The 17781-nt window shown below is 45.1% G+C and overlaps 1 protein-coding gene across 1 annotated transcript in view; it reads left to right on the forward strand.

Annotated features, from left to right (window-relative positions):
- The window catches only part of AGBL1 (AGBL carboxypeptidase 1), a 291262-nt gene that overhangs the window by 55063 nt on the left and 218418 nt on the right, over positions 1 to 17781 (forward strand). Inside the window, exons 2-5 of the mRNA XM_057365794.1 lie at positions 836 to 899; positions 2157 to 2303; positions 2832 to 2963; positions 5251 to 5344. Of these exons, the coding sequence (XP_057221777.1) occupies positions 836 to 899; positions 2157 to 2303; positions 2832 to 2963; positions 5251 to 5344 (437 nt within the window). The remainder of the gene's footprint in view (positions 1 to 835; positions 900 to 2156; positions 2304 to 2831; positions 2964 to 5250; positions 5345 to 17781) is intronic.

A 17781-nucleotide genomic window follows, 5' to 3' on the forward strand; every position in this document is an offset into this window, starting at 1 on the left:
TTATGTGATCCTGAGGTTCTTTGGGACCAAGGCCTCAAAAATGCAAGTTTTGTATTATATTAGAAATTCATATTGTGTTGTGTCTGTTCAGAAATYAAGACATCCAGAACTTAACCCAAATCCCTTAAATTGCAGCTCAGACTGGTGATTAATTCTTGAATCACAGCAGTGAAATCTGTTTGGAGGAGCATTAAAGAAGGGGTCTAGTGTATCACACAGATGGATGGTAGATATCATGTGTTTCCTTCTCCTCAAGTGCATTATATCTCATTTCTTCTAATGCAGAATTTAAAGTGACTCTAAAGCTGAATGTGTCATGTCAAGGTGTGGTAGTAACTTGGTCTTAARTTACATTTGTTTAAAAATAAGCTATGGGATTTTTTCTTCTCCCCAACTTCAAGGCTTCCACATGGTTGTAGCTGCAAAGACAGGAGCAGAGATTTTCTTGTAGAGTGGATTAATATAATTTAAATATATTGCTCTTCAACTCCAGTAATAAGAGATGCTGTAAWGGAAAACCACCTCACATTTAACATTTCTATGTGATACAGAATTTCCTCAACTTTGGAGTAGCCAGATCAAACCAAATAAGAGAGCTTTAGTTCAGAATTTAGATAGACTGCATATTAAATACTGTGTAGTGTGATCTGTCAGAGGCTTTTAAAATGTGTTATCAATATGTTTCCACATATTCRCTGTCCAGATGGCACCAAAAAGTGCTCAGTACCCAAACAAGGATCTCAGTGCCTCTGCACTGCAGGATGCACTGCAGCCCTGCAGAGCACGAAGCTCCCTGCTCTGATTGATCCCTGCAATTGCTGTGTTTCCATTTCAGAGCTCCTGTGACAAGGATGTCATCCTGAACATTCTCAGTGTCCTCACCGACTTGCTGTCTCTGGGTAAGGAAGCAAAACTCTGCTCAAGGAATGGCTGTGGGCTGGGGCAGAAAAGGGGTCCTCAAATAAGTCAGGGAATTAATTCATACTTGCATTCAAATTTGGCCAGGTGTTTGCAAAGTGAAAAAAATTTAAATTGTATCTGTAGATCAGCAGCCCTTACTCCCGTGTTTGGAAAACTGAGCTTATTCAGTGTTTTGAAGAAAAACAAAGAGACTCAGAGAAAGTTTCACTTTTTTCTTTTTGGTTTCAAAGATGCCCATAGGTGGCAAAGTATTTCATAAACCTTGGCAGTCAAGCACTGGAAATGTTCACCAGTGCCATCAGAGAGAGGACTGTGAGACAGRGAAAGGAGCCTGACTCTTCAGAGCCCAGGGACTCTCTGATGCAGAGGGTTCAGCCTCTCTCCAAAAGGCACTTCCACCTTGGGGCTGMAGGGAATGGATGTCGCTTTCTGTGCTCAAACCATGTAAAAAAKAAGAGTATTGGCAAAAGAACTGAAAAAAAAAGGATCAAGTTTCCTTTCCTTTCTGCTCCACCACAAGGAATGTCATCTGCTAAACAATTCCCAGCCCAACTAAGCTGCCAGGTTGTGGGGGCTGCATCGGTGGGTGTTGGATCCTTGTGGGTTCCTCACTCCTGGAGCCCCACCAGAGACTCATCTGCCCTTCTGGGGCTCTCTTTGGGTGTCCTGCAGCCCTGAGCCTCAGCTGGGTGGGAGGGGGGTCTCCATGGGGGATTGGGGGTCCTGCTTTTCTCTGGGAACTGAACAAGAGCCTGGATCAAAGCTTGTTAACACAGTAAGGCTCCCAGGGTTAGACTGTGGTTTCTTTGGAGACCTACATTTATTTGAAAGCTGTCCCCAAGGCTTCCCTAGGATTCCTTTTCATTTGGCAGAAGCCCAGTGCAGCTTTAGTTCTTTCCTTGTTTAATTTCAAATATATAGGAAAAGATCACTGAGCCTTTTGCTGCTTTGAAACCTGTCGATGCCTCTGCTTATCCCTCTCTGCCACGTTTCAGTGCGCAGAAAAGTGAAAAACTTCTGCAGCACGAGGGTTTGGAGAGACAGGAGAGCACACAGTGATGCAGTGAAGCACCAACCTGGGGTGTCCTGGGAGCCACGGCCAATTTTGGGGCGCTCATGGCACCCAAATATCGCCTGAAGGGCACGGCAGCTCCGCGTGCTCCTCGCAGACAGAGGGTTTGTGACAGCTGTGGCTCGGGGAAAGGACACTCAGAGCTGTCTCCTCTTTTCCCCAGGGACTGGACGGAGGATTCACTACGTGATCAGCAAGGGGGGCAGCGAGGCTTTGCTGCAGGCTCTGGCCACGGCTGCCCAGGGAGAGCCACGGGAGCACGGAGCCCTCCTGCCCCTGCTGCGCCTGCTGGCCAGGGTGGGACAGAGAGGTACTGCTGGGGCTGGGGGCTTGGGGGACACAAATTGGGATCACCTTGGTGTGACCTTGCACTGGGTAAAGGGGCTGTAAAAAAGTTGGGGATGGATGTTTCAGTAGGGATGTTTTATAGGACAAGGGGTAATGGTTTTAAGTGAAAGAAGATTGATTCAGATAAGATGTACRGRAGGAATRTTTKATGATGAGGATGGTGAGGCACTGGCATGGGTTGCCCAAAGTGGAAACATTYGGGGTCAGGTTGGATGGGGCYCTGAGCAACCTGGTCYAGTAAAACTCATTGCAAAGGGTTTGGAYTGGCCTTTAAAGGYCTCTTCCAATCCAGACTGTTCTRTGATTCACCTATGATGACTTAAAGTAAATCTTAYGTATTTCTCTTTTCAGCATGATTAATACTGATTTATTATAATTATCATTGATATATTGAGGCTTTGAGTTACAAGATTTGGTGCAAATGTGTTTAAGCAGCTCTGCTGCAAAAACCTGGCCTTTGCAATGGTTTAATTCTTCTTTATTTCCACAGACAGGAAGTTTGGGCTGAAAGTGCAGAAGGCAGAAGCCACTGACATAATCCTGAGCTTGACAAGAAGAAATCTGGGCCACCACCTGCACCTCACCCACTGCCTGTGGGTCCTGCGGGTTTGTGCTTCTAATGGTGAGGGCCAGGATTTTCCTCTTTCCCTCTATGTGACAACTGCCAGGGCTCTTTTTCAGTCATTTCAATGCAAAGAAACATTATTCCTGGTAGGGTTAGTGCCTGCACGCACCATTAATATACAGAAAAGCACAAAAGCCAGAACAACCTTAGAAAAAGGTGCTCCTCAAGGGGCCTGTGCAGCCTTTACAGTGCATTTCATCTGCGAGCTATGGAAATAAAAGTGCTGTAGTGAAAAATATTCATGGCAATGATCWCCTATTCTGGAATACAGACAGTCAATTCTTTTGCTCTGAGACTTGGGTACTTTARGCCTCCATACATTTCCCATTACCATAATAGCCAAATGTCTGASTATTGTTGATTGTGTCAGTCCTCAGAGCAGCTCCATGAGGGTGGAGAAGCAGAGGGAGACAGAAATCAGTCCCTCATTCAAGGTCCCCCAGGAAGCAGGTATTAGCTCCTGGTCTTTTGACTGGAATCCCCTCAGCTGTGCACTCTCTCAGCTTTTCTTGCTCAGCAATGCCCTGGTGTTAAATGATTCAAGCAATGGGATTTCCAGCGTTCTCTCCCGGGATCAGTAGATTCAGACAGGCTTTCCCTGCTCTCAGGCACTGAGATTGTCAGCACAGATTTCCCTTTGCTCACTCCAACCCTTTCCTCTCCTTCCCCACATCCCTCACCCAGCAGATMACTCTTGGTGTCCATCCTGCCTGCAGTTTGCTGTGTGCACCTTGAGATTTGTGGCACCCAGCCCTGCAGGTCCCTTCTGCMTGGACAGGAGCTGGCTTTGGGCACTGGGATCCCTCAGGCAAGCAGCCAAGGCTCAGCACTCAGCCCCTCTCCTGAGAGAAGCAGCATTTGGGAATCTGAGCGTGGCTGACAGTGCAGCCAAAGCCAAAAGATGAAATGTGYCTTTCTTGGGGTTTCACAGCTGGGCAGTGACCCTGTGCTGCCTCCCACCCCAAATGATGGCTGCCCATGTCCCTGCTCCGTGCTTCAGCTGCATTCCAGCCCAGCTGCTGTTTCTGCAGAGTTTTTGGGGTGCACACTGCAGCCCAGCCTCCTTTCTGTTAATGTCACACCCCAGAACCCCACCTCTGCACCTTTGCTGGAGCATCTCCAGCACTCTCCATTAATAACTTTGACTTTGTGGGTTCTGTGGCTGCAGGGCAGGTTAGGTGAAAATCTGCGTGGCTGTGATACCAAACTAGGGGATTGCAGATTCCCAGCCTTAAAAATTATGCTCATGGAATGGAGCTAAAGGGAAGCCAGAACCAAATAARACCCTTGAGAGTGCTTAGGTATGAAAGCAGTAAAGATGGGTCCTTGTCTCACCTCTCTGGGTTGTTCCTTTCACTGCCACCAGATGTGTGTGGCTGCCCACACCCTGCTCTGGGGCAGGACGAGTTGTCCACCAGCTTATCTCTGATGAATTCCAGCCAGTGTGGATGTAGCTGGCATGCCTKCAAGGCTTTCCATCACAGGGCAGCTTGGCAGGGACACAGGAGGACAGCAGGAGATGATGGGGCCCTCTGGCAGCTCCCTGATGGCCACTGAGATGGCTACAAAACAGCCAAAACCCAGCAGTGGGCAGACAGCCAGGGCTCCTTCTGCCTGCTGTTGATTACTGATCCTTTCACCTTGGGAGCTTCCATTTCGTATTTCAGGGCTGTGTTTGTCCCTTCATTACACACAGATATCCTGTCTCCTAGTGGTGGGTCTGGCTAAACACCTAGGCTATGTGTTAGGTATTGAAACTGATTGCAAAATCTGACTATAAAAGTTCCTAGTCCGTTAAAAAAGTGAAGGATTAAAGAGAAAATTGGCCTAGATTAAATTAAACTGCATTCAGAAGCCCCCAAACCCCACTTCCACTCTGCTGAATAACAGCACAGAAAGAAAACTGTACCCTCTAAACCACTATGAAATGAGCTGTCCTCATTGAGTTGCATGTGGGAGATGTGGGATGAGTTTGAGCTCTGTCATTTTTTTGGGGCAGAAGACCCTATTTAATTATGTACTCTGGAGAGTCTACAGGAAAAGAGGCTTTGGGAAAATCGGGAGAGAGCTGCAGGGCTGGTTTTGCACCTGATTTTGGCTCAGGTTGTGTCCACAGACAGGTTTGCACTTCATTTTCTGTGTTGGTCAGGGGCCCTGTGGAGTCCAGATGGGTGCCCAGAGAGCTCACAGCCCCAGGGGCATCTCCTCTAGCCCACATCTCCTCAAAACGGTGCTGCCAGCTGCCTGCTTCAGAGCTGACTGCTTTTTCCTTTTATTGCTTTAGTTACCACGGGAACTGTGCTTGGCATCAATGGAGCCATGGAGCTGCTTTTCAAAGTCATCACTCCCTACAGCAAGAGACACGTCAGGACGGTCAGGTAGGCAGCAGCCCCGAGGGAACTCATCTTTCCAGGACAGCCAAGAAATAAAATTTTGGTTCCACTTGAAGAGGCAAAGAAATCAGAAATGTATGCAGTTTCCAGTGACTTTAAATCTGCAGGGTTTTTTAAGAGGCAGGAATAGCTCCCCGAAGGACAMGTTAATGCTGTGATTCATCATGTGATTCATGCTGGTGGCCCTTTATTTGTAGAGTGCCCCAGACAGCCATGGCAGTTTGATTGCAAGGCACGGTCCCTCGTTTCCCAGCCACAACTGGGCTTTGAGAAGAATGTGCTGGCAGCAGAAAAAGCCACTCCTGCCTTGCCCACAGCCACAAACTGCTGCCACCAGCCTGGGGGGAGGCAGAGGGGAATCGTGGTGGTGCTGCCTCATCCTCCATTCACAGAGGGTCGTGACCTGGCCATGGTGATATTTTTGAAGTGTGACTGTTCTTTCTAGTATTAATCTGCGTCTGCTTTGAAGCCCATCCCACATGTTTCAAATAGCTCTTTTCTGAAGACAGCAAGTCCATTTTATATCTTCATCTTCACGYTGAATGTCAGTCCCCAAATGTCTGTCCTGACCATTTCCTCAGATGCCTTTCAAGGAGAGTTTTGTAAGAGCACATCAACATAGGATGCTGTGATTTGCTAAATGCAGCTTTCTTCCTGTTCCTCTGCCCACATGTCTGGAGATACACAAAATCTTTTGGGCAGTTTGCTTTGCTAAATAAGRTGCCAAAGGCGCCCAGCAGATGCACAACTTCCTTCAGCTGCTTTCTTGATGGGATCCAACTCACTTTTGGCTTTCTAGCACAGTGCCAGGTACCTGKAACTGTTTCACAGCTTCAGTTCTCTCTTAGACAAAGCACCTGAAATTCCTCCTCATGGTGAAACCGAGATGTTTCCTACACAGAGGTTTTGGTATTACCCCACTCAAACAATATTACCACCGAGATGTTATTCCTAGGATATCTGAGCATCCTTCAACATTCCCCTCAGGCTTCATGTAACAAYTTTAAGATGTAGGGAGCCTGGAGAACTGCTTTGTGTATGACAGGGGTGCCCAGGATGGGTTAGACCCCTGGCATGGCTTCTGRGGCAACCAAAAGTGACTGTTGGGTCCGAGCCCACTTTTAACTAAACAAGTTCCACTCCATTCCCTGTTTTCCTCCCTGTGGAAGTGTTGGCTGTGATTAGACCAGTTAGCTTTGGTTCTATTGATAGGCCAGGATCTATGTGCCATGGGGCTTGGGCCAGCATAAGTTTTCTGTTCAGCAATGGGACTGGCTGCCTAAAGGCTTTTAAAATTAATTTTGTGCAAAAGTGCTTGATTTTCCATTGACTGTTTCCCATGGGGGAAGTGGAAAACTTGGTATCTGTCACACTTTTACAGACCGGCTTCTTTCTGAGATACATTTGGAGCATCAGGGTGTGCTGCTGAGGATTGCTGTAATGCAGGTTGTAAAGTGCTCTAAAATACCCCCTTGTAAGGGAAAAAAACCTTCAGAGAAACATGCTGCTTTTGATWTCAGTGATCCCACATTGTCCATATGCAATATTTAGCTTTTACTTCCTTTCATCTGGTGTACAAGGATTGTTTTGAACTCTTCTGTGGACCTTTTTTTTCCATTTGGAACTCACACACAAACACTAGATAAGCAAACTCAAAACTGCCCTTAACAAAGCCCATTTAATTGCTAATAAGCCTATTAATTTATTACTGAAAATCTTAAATTTATTTTCCCTTTGAAAAAAAGATGTCTTATACATCAATTTTTTGTCTAAAGGAGCTTCCTCACTCCTAGTCCAATTTCCCAATTTTCTTTTTATTTCCTGAAATATTTATGCTCTTCTTAAAACATATATTTCTGAGTGTGCAAAGGGAGCATGGAATCTTTGCTGTGACCCAGCTCAGAGGTGACGTGGCTCCCACTTGTTCTTGTTTTGATGAACAAGAGCCACAAATCAGCTCAAGCCTGGTGGTCACTCAGCTGTGCCTGATTTCATAACTAGGKGCAGCTGATGGTGGAGACAGCCTGTTTTACATCAGAACAACACAGGTTTACTTTGTTTAAACATAATTGCAACCTATTAAAAGGCAGCACTTGCTTGTTATTCAGTGGAGATGCCGCCTGCTTGTAGCTCGTTTGGAGGTGCTGTTTTCTTTGTGGAAAGTGGCTTCAGGAGATGTTGTTGCCAAGAATTTAAGTCTTGAGACCAGAAGAACAGACTGTGGAGTGGATTGCAAATCATTGGCAGATGCCTGGAATAGCTGCAGCCTCAAAGCCCACAGCATCAGAAAATTGAGGTGGGTACATGTGGGGAAAATGTCCTTSTAAGATTTGAGTTGCTTGTGATAAAAATTTGTGAGATGGCTATGTAGGSAAGTTATGGATGGGTTTTCTGAGTTGAGGTGGAAGGATGAAAAGGGTTCATGAGCTTTGTCTACCACTGGTGCAGCTCTTCCCAAAGCTGCTGAGGCTGTGCTGAAATTTTGGTGTGGTCCTTGGTCATAGAAACATCTGTTTCTTTTGGAATATGTAAGTTGTGGAGAGCACCAGCCTCTAACCTGCCTACAGAAGAAAACTCCCCTGTTGTCCCAGGAATCCTCTGACTCAAATAAGATTTGAGTTGCTTGTGATAAAAATTTGTGAGATGGCTGTGTAGGGAAGTTATGGATGGGTTTTCTGAGCTGAGGTGGAAGGATGAAAAGGGTTCATGAGCTTTGTCTACCACTGGTGCAGCTCTTCCCAAAGCTGCTGAGGCTGTGCTGAAATTTTGGTGTGGTTCTTGGTCATAAAAACATCTGTTTCTTTTGGAATGCGTAAGTTGTGGAGAGCACCAGCCTCTAACCTGCCTACAGAGGAAAMCTCCCCTGTTGTCCCAGGAATCCTCTGACCCTCCCTTTGTGTTTGCTCTTGATACCTCCTCCCCACCCCGTAACTATGTGCCACCATGGTTCGCCTTTTTGCTGGGAAGGGACAGGCAGCAACTGTGGGAGCTGAGATTAGCCTGGCTCTCTGATCAGCTGCCAGGAATGCAGCATTGAAAATGCACCACTTCTCTGTGGGTACACCCCCGTTCCCCGTCCTGGGCAGCAGCAGGACCAAGGTCACTTTAAGAATCTGCCCTGCACAGTGCCCTGTGAGAGCTATTTATTCAGCCCAAYGTGGAAACAAGATCCATAGTTCTATTTATTTTTCCCAGTGGCAAAGCTCTGGGGTATTTAGAAATAGTCTCCCCATGCTCCAATTGACCTTCTCTGGGTAGGAGCCAAGTAGCTCTGATTCCCCTGAGACTGTGACTCATGGACTTTACTGGCTTTAGCCAGGCATTTGAGGTCTTCAGGTTGCTGGTGCCATGACTGTGGATCTCTCCAGAACTATCCATAACTGAGGGAAAAGCCTCATGGAAAACACACAGAGCTCTCTGAGGTGTAGAGAACTCTTGGGTTTACCACYGTGAAATCCAAGTGAGGAAGAGACTCAAGGCTGTGTTGCCCATCTCTCATGATGCTGTGCTGCACAGAAAGCTTGCTGATACCTCTTACAKGGGCAGTTTAAAATAAAGCCAGATGATGTTCTGTTTTTCTCAGCTCTGTTTATGTCAGGAGCTGGATATCTGATAAGAGCGTGTGTGGGATGCTCAAATCTTCACTCCATCAACACCTTCTCTAATGTAGCATCTCTGATGTCTCACACAGTGCAATGGTTACTGCTCTTTTCACCTTTCATCCTTTTTATTCCCTCTATGTTCCACAGCTTCTACCCTTCTCCTGCTTTCCAGTGTCCCTTTCAGCTCTGTTGTTTGCTTTCCCAATTTGTTCTGAGAGGTATTTAGATGTGTTGTGGGGTGTGAAATGTGGCAGTGGAAGATGTTTGCTCTCTGCTCAGCCAGGAGTTGGTCTCTTCTCTAAGATTGTCTCCAAGTTGTCAAGCACCAGATATCCTCACCAGTGTCTTTTGGAGGCTGTGCCTACATCTTGTAGGCTCTTCCTCATGTTGAAGATAGAGTATCAGAGAGGCTCAAAATAAAAAAAAAAATAAAAAAAACAACCAGAATTTGTTCTCCTTTCATATGAGGAAGACCTGTGCTTAGAAAATGGCAAATGGTGGGGTGACTCGTGCCTGAGTCGTTCYCTCCATTATGTTTTCATTTTCTGCTGTTAAAAGGTTGGTGCACAGTTTTATTAAAGCGATTTGGAGAGTCTTTTAAAATGTCTTTGTTTTTCAAAGCTCTATGAGCATGTCTATTTATCATACTGAGCAGAGCTGGCTCACAGTAAGTGTTCGCATAAACCTCGTATGAAAGATTACAACAAGAGTGAGTATTCATCAGAAATAAAAACTCTTTTTCTGYGGGTATTCAGAACACTTGGCTTTCTACGTTGGGCTATTCCAGTAAAGTTTGACTACTTAATTAAAAGTGGAAAGTGAATAAAAAAGGTCTGGGAATGGCGCCAAATTAWTTCACTAGAATATGTGATATGCAGAAATTATCTGCCTTTGCTCGTGTCCAGCATTACCCACTTCTGACATTTGATCACAATTCTTCTTATGTTTGGTGCTTATTGGATAGTCCCAGTGCTTCAAATGTTTGCTGATAATCTCCCTTTTCATTAAAGGGAGGAAATCCTCCCATGTAATTCTRTTTCACCTGAGGTGAAATAGAGGTGGATATCTGGATTCCTCACATGCTAAAGGGAAAAAGAAGCAAATTCTCTTCACCTGTGGTAAATGTTTGCCTCTAGAAAGTTGTGGTGTCTTGAAATATGTTTATTTCTCTCTGTGCTGTGGAGGATGAGGCTCGAGCTGGGAACTTGGAAATAGCAGGGTGGGCATTTAAGATGATTGCAGGAAGATTTGGAAAGTGGAATTATATCCATCTGCTGCCAGGGCTCAAAACCCAAGAGCAATGAGAATGCCACAGGTGTCTTTTCCTTGCTGGTGATTGCTCAGGGGTCATTTGAGGTGGGGAGGGATTCAGGAATTATGATGGCACTGCTGCCATAGCCATGAGGTGATTCCCATATCCCAAATTTCTCAGTGGGAGCTGAGGAGGTTTTTACTGACTGCAGAAAGCAGAGCTCATGCCAGTGAAGAGAGAAATGTCAAGGTGATCAAGACAGCACATCTAAAGCTAGAAGCTCTATTTAACCAGATATTGTGTCAGATTGACCAAGGAGAATATGATATATTCTGGGAATGCTGAAGATATAATCTAAGAGGTTGTACATAGCTTCAAATTAGGCTTTGAATACAGGCATATACATATATATATAAAATACTCTCCTGTTTTGTAATACCTGCTTTGTTTGCATACAACTGAGATTCTGTTTTCTCATCTTGAAACTGGGAGAAAGAAGAAACTTTGTGCTGACATAATGATTAGTTCTTTAACCTGATAGGGAAGCTGTTGTGATGTTTTTGGTTGGTTTTTTTTTTTTTTGAGGAATGCTCCATATACAACTTTATGCCTTTGTTTATTTGGCAGTGGTTCCTGATGGAGCATCAAAAGCCAGTCATTCTTAATTCCTCTTGTTAGTCTGTGTTTTGTCATTAATCATGTTGAGCAGTCTGGATATTTAATTGYAAAGTAACACACGATTCTATTGGAATGTGGTCAGAATTAATCAATGCTCAGCATTTTGAGAATAAACAGACATTATTTGGTTCTCTTGATCAGTGTAGAAAATTCACAGGAAGGGACAAAATATTTCTGTGGAGATATATCACAGTTAAATGACTTGCTTTCCATCTGGCCTTGAGCTACATGGGATTCGTCCTAGAAGTCCTGCTAAATAAAACCAGCAAATACCATTCTGAATGAGATGATGCCAGCAACAAAGAAAAGAGGGGTGTCTTGAAAATATTTCTGTTTGTAAAGTGTCTCAGCAACTCGACTAAAAACTCAGATAATGTGAAGCAGGCATGGTTGCAGCACTAAGATAAGTAGTGCTGTGCAAATTTAATGAAATGAGGCATAGAAGAAGTGATTTTGGAGCCACAGGTGTCCCAGTTTGATGTAGTTCCTTCTCTTCCATTCTTTTTACGGTCCGTGTGGTTTCTCTCAAAGAATGACCTGTTCTAATATCGATAATAAGCTGCAAAATCTCATTTCAGACTGATGGTATGTCAGCGCTGCTTTGCAGAGCAAATAGAGCTGCGTTTCAGAACTGCACTTTATTGGCATTGCACTGTTAATAGCAGTAGATGAGAGAAATTGAAAAATTAAGAGGTAGAGACAAGGGAAGAAGAGATGTTTTCAGGCGAGATTTGAAAATAGATGAGGAATTGATGAGGCGGAGAGGAACAGCATCTCCCAAGGTTGTTGCAGAGGTCTGGAGGAGCACGTGGCACTCAGAAATCCTGGTGCCATCTCTTGGTGGCCTTTGGAATGGCAATTTTCACCATGGATACACCCACCTCTGGGGCATCAAAAATTGGTGAATGAGCATTATACAGAGAGAAACTCACATCTCAACTTGATATGTCACRGAAAGGGAGGAACTGATTTATAAATGGAGCAACTCAGTGAGACTGTCATTACGGACAGATGTTTGCCTTTTGCTTTTAAGTCCAGCTTATGTTTTCTATCCATTTCRGGTCACAGTCTGAAAGAGAAACAATGCTTTGAGCTGAAGGCCGTTCTTTGCCTGCCCATCATCCCCCTTTGGTGATCTATATTTGTAAAATGCCGTGAGGGCGAGGCGTTGCTGTTCTCAGGTTCTTGGTTTTCCTTTTTCAGAGGTGCAGCTCTGGGTTTGTCCCTGCTGCAGGCTGCCCTTGGTGGGTGGGAGATTCTCTCTGCCTGAGCTTTAATCTTCCTCCTCCTCCCAACAACCTGCAGCAGGGTCAGTGTGGGCTACACGAGTTTCTTAGGATTTTRTTGGTCTGGGAGCATTATTAATGTTGTTGTATCTGTCTGGCTGCTGCTCTTTGTTCTAAGTGGATTAAAACTAACTCTTGGGTGCCTCACTGTCATCCCATTGCCTCCCAGGACTTCTCCACACCTACAGTGTAGATCCCATGTAACCATGGAAACCACTGTCACCCTCATCCAAATGGGAGGTGTGACTTGATCTCATTCATCAGTTGCATCTCAGAGTGTTCCCCAGAGCTGGATCAATTATTAGTGTGAATAATGATTTCTTGCAGCTAAATTTGCTATTACCTCATAGAAGGTTAGGTCAAGACTAGTGTGAATTGGTTATGTTAAGCCTTTTGTGAGTAGCGTGGAAAAAACCCAGAGTGGAATTGCTAAAATTAAAAACAATTAAGAACCACCGTGAGAAGGATTATAAAATATTTCATAGTTTAGGAAGAAATGAAGGGTTGGGATGAATTCTGGAAGTTGGTGGGTTATCTGTGAGATGAGGAGTGTGCAGGGAGGTTTTTCATCAGTAGTGGTGGGGCTGTCAGGGTATAGAAGGCTAAAAGTCCAGTGTTAGGGGACAAAAGATCTCCCATGCCTGAAATGTCTGAGACACCGTGTGTTAGGGCAAATCAGCTGAGAGCAGACTTTYCATGTGCTCAATACTCTTAAACCCACTTCTTTCTCCAATTTTATGGAGAGCAGTGAGTGTACACTGAGCTCTGTTTGAGGCATTCAGTGACAGCACAGAGAGGGGGAAATGAGAAAGGGAGAGAAGAGCAGCAGTGAATTTGTGAAGGTTTTTCTGTTGAGGTGGAAKGCAGTTGCAGTGGACTGTGGAGTGAATGTGGAGCTGGTGCAGTGAGSAGAGAACTGAGGTTTTGTGACCTTGTAATTGTGTCTGAGGTGGTTGTGAAGTGCCAAAGCCTTCAAAAAGCCTYAGCCAGGCAGTTCTGGGGGCCAAGGACCAGAAGGAAGGGATTTCCAGGCAAAGCCTCTCTGAATATTCCTGTAGAGATGAACAGGTGCCCACCCTGACTGTTTGCCCATATTTGTTGTATCCTTGACGCAGGAAAACCAAAGAATTCCCCCTCGGAAATGGCAGAGCTGGGTAATGACGTGAATCTGTGACAGGGGCCAGGGAGTGAGCAGATAAAGCTGAGGGCACTCACTTTGTGTCAGCACATGTGAGAGCCCAGCAATCTCCTCTTCTTTGCCTTGCACTTGGTTTTCTGCCATTTCTCCTCCCACCCAGGAGCCTCTTGCCCTTATGAAGAGGGTACAAAGCAGCTGGGAAATCCTCCCCATGGAAGCTTTCAGTCCAAAGACAAGGGAAAATAGGAAAAAAAACCCCAAAAAAAACGAACAATGAAAGTAAGCCTCAATGTAGAACTTGCACAGAAACAATTTGCACAATGCTGTCCCTACAAGGAAATCAGCCCCAAGGATTTCCTGAKGCTTTTCCCCAGCTCCAGCAGCGCTGGCAGGAGGGGTGTGAGCCAGTCTCTAGAGCTATCAGGGGTTGGAAAGCACAGCAGTGATTAGAGCTGCCCTGAGCAGGGTTTTGTGACACTGAATCCAAGCCCTTAGCAACAGGCTCGGTGCTGCAGGGTTCCCTGTCCTGGTGGCACTGCTGGAGCAGGAAAATTACATTTTGAGATACAGGGACAACACGAGAGACTTTTTTTTTCCAGTGGGTGACAGAGAGCTCCAAAGTCTTCAGTCTTTCAGGCTCATTAGAGTGGTTATCAAACTCTAATTAGAGAGCATAAGAGAGATGAAGTAAATAATGGAGAATTTGCCAGTGAAGGTGAAATGAATTTTTTAGGGAGAGGAGGTTTTGTAGCAGTGGTGGCACAGATTCAGYGCAGGGCTCTGGCTCAGGAACGCTGGCAGGGCTCTTCTCGATCTCTCTGTCTGCAGGGCAACACTTGGAATGGCAGCAATGCCAGGAAAATCTGTAAATAAAGCCAGAGCCAAGCTGCCCTGGGATGTGTTTGGAGACAGGGCTTGGAATGTGGAGGGGAGAACCTGAAAACTTGAGGAAGTGGCTGGTGAGGAATAACAGGGCTGCAGATTCCCTGCCTGGCTGCAGCTCTGGGGATGGAAACTCCCCCTGAAGAGCAAACCTTKGAAAGGTCATGGCTCTGAGACAGCAAAAGTCAGATTATTGCAGAACATAAGACAGATTTCTCCCATAACTTCAGCACATCTTCTCCATTCCCATGTTCCTTTCCTCTCCTGTGTTGATGGGAYGCAGTTTGGGCTTTGTGTGGACCGTAGGGCATTTGCTGCAATGGCACAACAGCTGTCACTGGCTTGTCAAAASCTTCATTTCCTCCTTGTTCCTCATTGCTGTTTAAAATTGCACTTCAAAATTTGTGGTCATTCCAGCTTTCAAGATCTTTCAGATTTTACCATGGCAAAAAAAAAAAAAGGCATTTGGAAGAATCACCCCAATAATGCTCAGAATTTTTTCTGTGCATTTTAATAATTTATCCTTATTGCCTTATTATGATATTTACAGTTCAAATTTTACCATTGGCTTTGATATGGTCTTGTTTCAGATCCCAGTGTTTGGCTGGTTTATACCAGATGGAGAGTTTCCAATGGAAGAGAGGGGAAAAAACCAAACCCAACCCCTAGCTTGTATTATTTAGGCTTCTGCAAATTATTGTTTCCAAAAGCCCCCTGCAGTTATGCCAGTGTGACATTGAAGCTTTCAAACAGCAAATATCAAGAGAATTTGACCCAGTATTTGCTGGATTTTGACATTTACTGACTTTCTCTATTAGAACTGGGATGCACAAGTCAGAAATAGGTTTTTCTCAGGACCCCACCTGTGCCATCCCCACTGCTGTCCCCCACAGGCTGGGTTCTTTGAAATGCTGCMCATCTCGAGGTCCTGTGGCTGCAGAGAGCCTCATCTCTGACCTGCAGCCTGCAGATCCCCCTCCCTGCAGTCAGATGTCCCAATTCTGTGCTGCCTGAGCTGTGGAGATGAGGACAGGACAAGGGCAGGGTCCCAGCAGGTGTTGGGGTGCTGCTTTCGGGGGTGATGGCTCATCTGTGTGCAGATCCTGCAGATCCATCCTCCTTTGCAGCCTCTGTCCTGTTTTTTGTGGCCCTGCATGCCCTCAGGTGACTCTGATGCCTCCCCCATGGAATCCTGGGGGTCTTTTGTCCAGGAAGCTYCTTGCTTTGCACACCTTGGCTCCTTTTCCTGCAGCTGTATCTCTGGATATAAYACACAAAGCAGCAGGATCCTCACCCCTCCCTCACTGTCTCAGAATGGCAGRGAAGTGAAGAGCAGGACGACATTTTCTGTCAAACATTCATTGAAAATMCCAGGCTTAATTTGAAATTAATAAGCTTTTCTCCCTGCGCTGCAATTGCAACTTTTTCCCCCAAAACTTCGTGCTTACCCGTGGCAAAATTGGTCATTATTATACATTTCCAGCACCATTCTACACATTTTGCAGCCCTCTGTTTTGATACTCATGGTGGGTAAAATGGGCCCTTTTTCTAGCACAAAAGATGCATTTTGAAAATTTCTTAAAACTGGCTATTTGCATTGAGTGAAGGTACTAAGGTGAGACTTKAGTTTTGAATGGATGTCCAAATTTTCAGAGATATTTAAATGTGTGAAGATGAAAGGGAATGTAGCCATGAAAGRAAGCCTCTCAGCAGGTTAATGGATTAACTTATACAGTTAAAAGGTATTTCTGACCTCAGTACACAAAGGAGCTTTGAAAAATCCTGCTGAGTGCTACCTGTGTGTTTAGACATAAAAATGCCTTTTAAATTCAGGTCAAGATGCYTATTGTGAATCTGTAAGTGAATGTTACTGCGTGGTTCTCAAGCATGTTTTCTGCATTGTTCTCCATTTGACATTGATTTAATAGCACCAATTAAGCTCAGTATTGTGTGCACACRCAGCATACAAAGGAATATTCCAGTATTTCCAAGCTTGCTTCTGTTTGGCAACAAACTGTAAAGCGCCCAATTCTTGTTAAATTTAGTGCTGGAGGGCTGTGTGTGGATGTACTTAGGGAACACAACATTAGAAAGGTTGAAAAATGGGAATAGCTGGAAAATGGGGGAAAAAAAGGTGCAGAATAGGTCACATCTTCTGCATATTTTGTTGAAATTCCGCTTGCATTTGAGCTCTTCAGGAAGGTGTAGCTCTGGCCACCATCCTCTGGGATTTAGGTGGGAGTGATGGATAGAAACAGCCTGACCTGTGTGCATAACCAGGRCAGTGACACCTCCTTGGAAAGCTCAAGGGATTGATAAATTGCCTGTGAGAAGATTCATTTCACAGGTAACTTTTTGCACTTGCTACCTGCTGCATGAAGCAGTTCCTTGCTCAATACCAGTCTGCAATCTGGCTTTCTTCCCTCAAAATTTTAAACTTTGGGTTTCCTTTAGCTGGACTTTATGGATGTACTTCATCTGGATAGGACTGGGGGGARGTGAAGTGCAATTGAACTCAGACTGATGGATCTATTTCTAGAGCCTTGTAATATGGAAACAGTGCCATTAGAGTAGAARGAACAGAGGTTTTTTATCTTGTGTTCAATATAAATCATTCCTTCTTTTATTCTGAAACATCTGACTTCTGCTTAAAGAAAAGGCTTCTATACAAGCCAGCCTTCTTTCTTGGAAGAGATCAAGGAAGATGATGCTTTCTCAGTCCTTCAGCTTCATAATTCATGTCCTTTTCAAGTCTCTCATGTTGTACACATTTTTTTAAAAATTAGCTTCTCTGAAAGATGTTTATTTCTTTGGTTTAAAAGACCAACCAAACAAAAACCTCAAACAMAACAAACCTCAAAATTCTGAAAGCCGCAGGAACAATTGAAATGAGAGCTCTGGTTTTCCATCCATTGCAGCAGCCTAGCTCYATGCAGGAAAGAAAGGTGGCTGTTTTGAAGCACAGCTCAAGAGCACCTTTCATGACAAAGTGCTTTTTACAGATGTTGTACCCTGAGCTTGCTGCTGCCTTGGAGCTGGTTTGTRCTAACCAGCAGTCAGGGAGAGCTACAGCTCTTAGCCTTGATTGCATTGAAAGCAGGCTCCCATTTTTGCTCTCAGCCATCTCTGGGCACAGGCAGTGACGTGTGAGATCCTCTCTGCCCGGGCTGTCGGCAGCACGAGCTGCCCTTGGACATTTCACTGCCAGCAATTGATAATGTCCAGAAAATGAAAACCTTGCAGTGCTTTGCCAGCAATGTGGTGTGTGTGCAGCCTCATTTTCTGGCACCATAAACCCCTGGGTACCCCTGAGCTCTCCCTTAACATTTCACCAGCAGAGACTCCCCAATGGCAGAGCAGCTGCAGTTCGATTTATCTTGAAAGAAGAGAAAGAAGTCCCAGCTGAGATTTGASCCCAGGGTTTTGGGGGTGTCACCAWGCRGTGATTTTATCATGCCCTAAGCASAGTGCATGGATTGTGCCCTTCTCCCTGCCCTTGCTCTGGGTGTGCACAGAACTTAGAGAAGTTTGAGGCTGAATGGTGCAGAAGTAAGAAAAATGGGGCTGGGTGTCTTCCCCCAAGT

Source organism: Malurus melanocephalus, unplaced genomic scaffold, assembly GCF_030028575.1.
Source record: "Malurus melanocephalus ecotype Western Australia unplaced genomic scaffold, MMel_1.1 scaffold_58, whole genome shotgun sequence".
Taxonomy (NCBI): Eukaryota; Metazoa; Chordata; class Aves; order Passeriformes; family Maluridae; genus Malurus; species Malurus melanocephalus.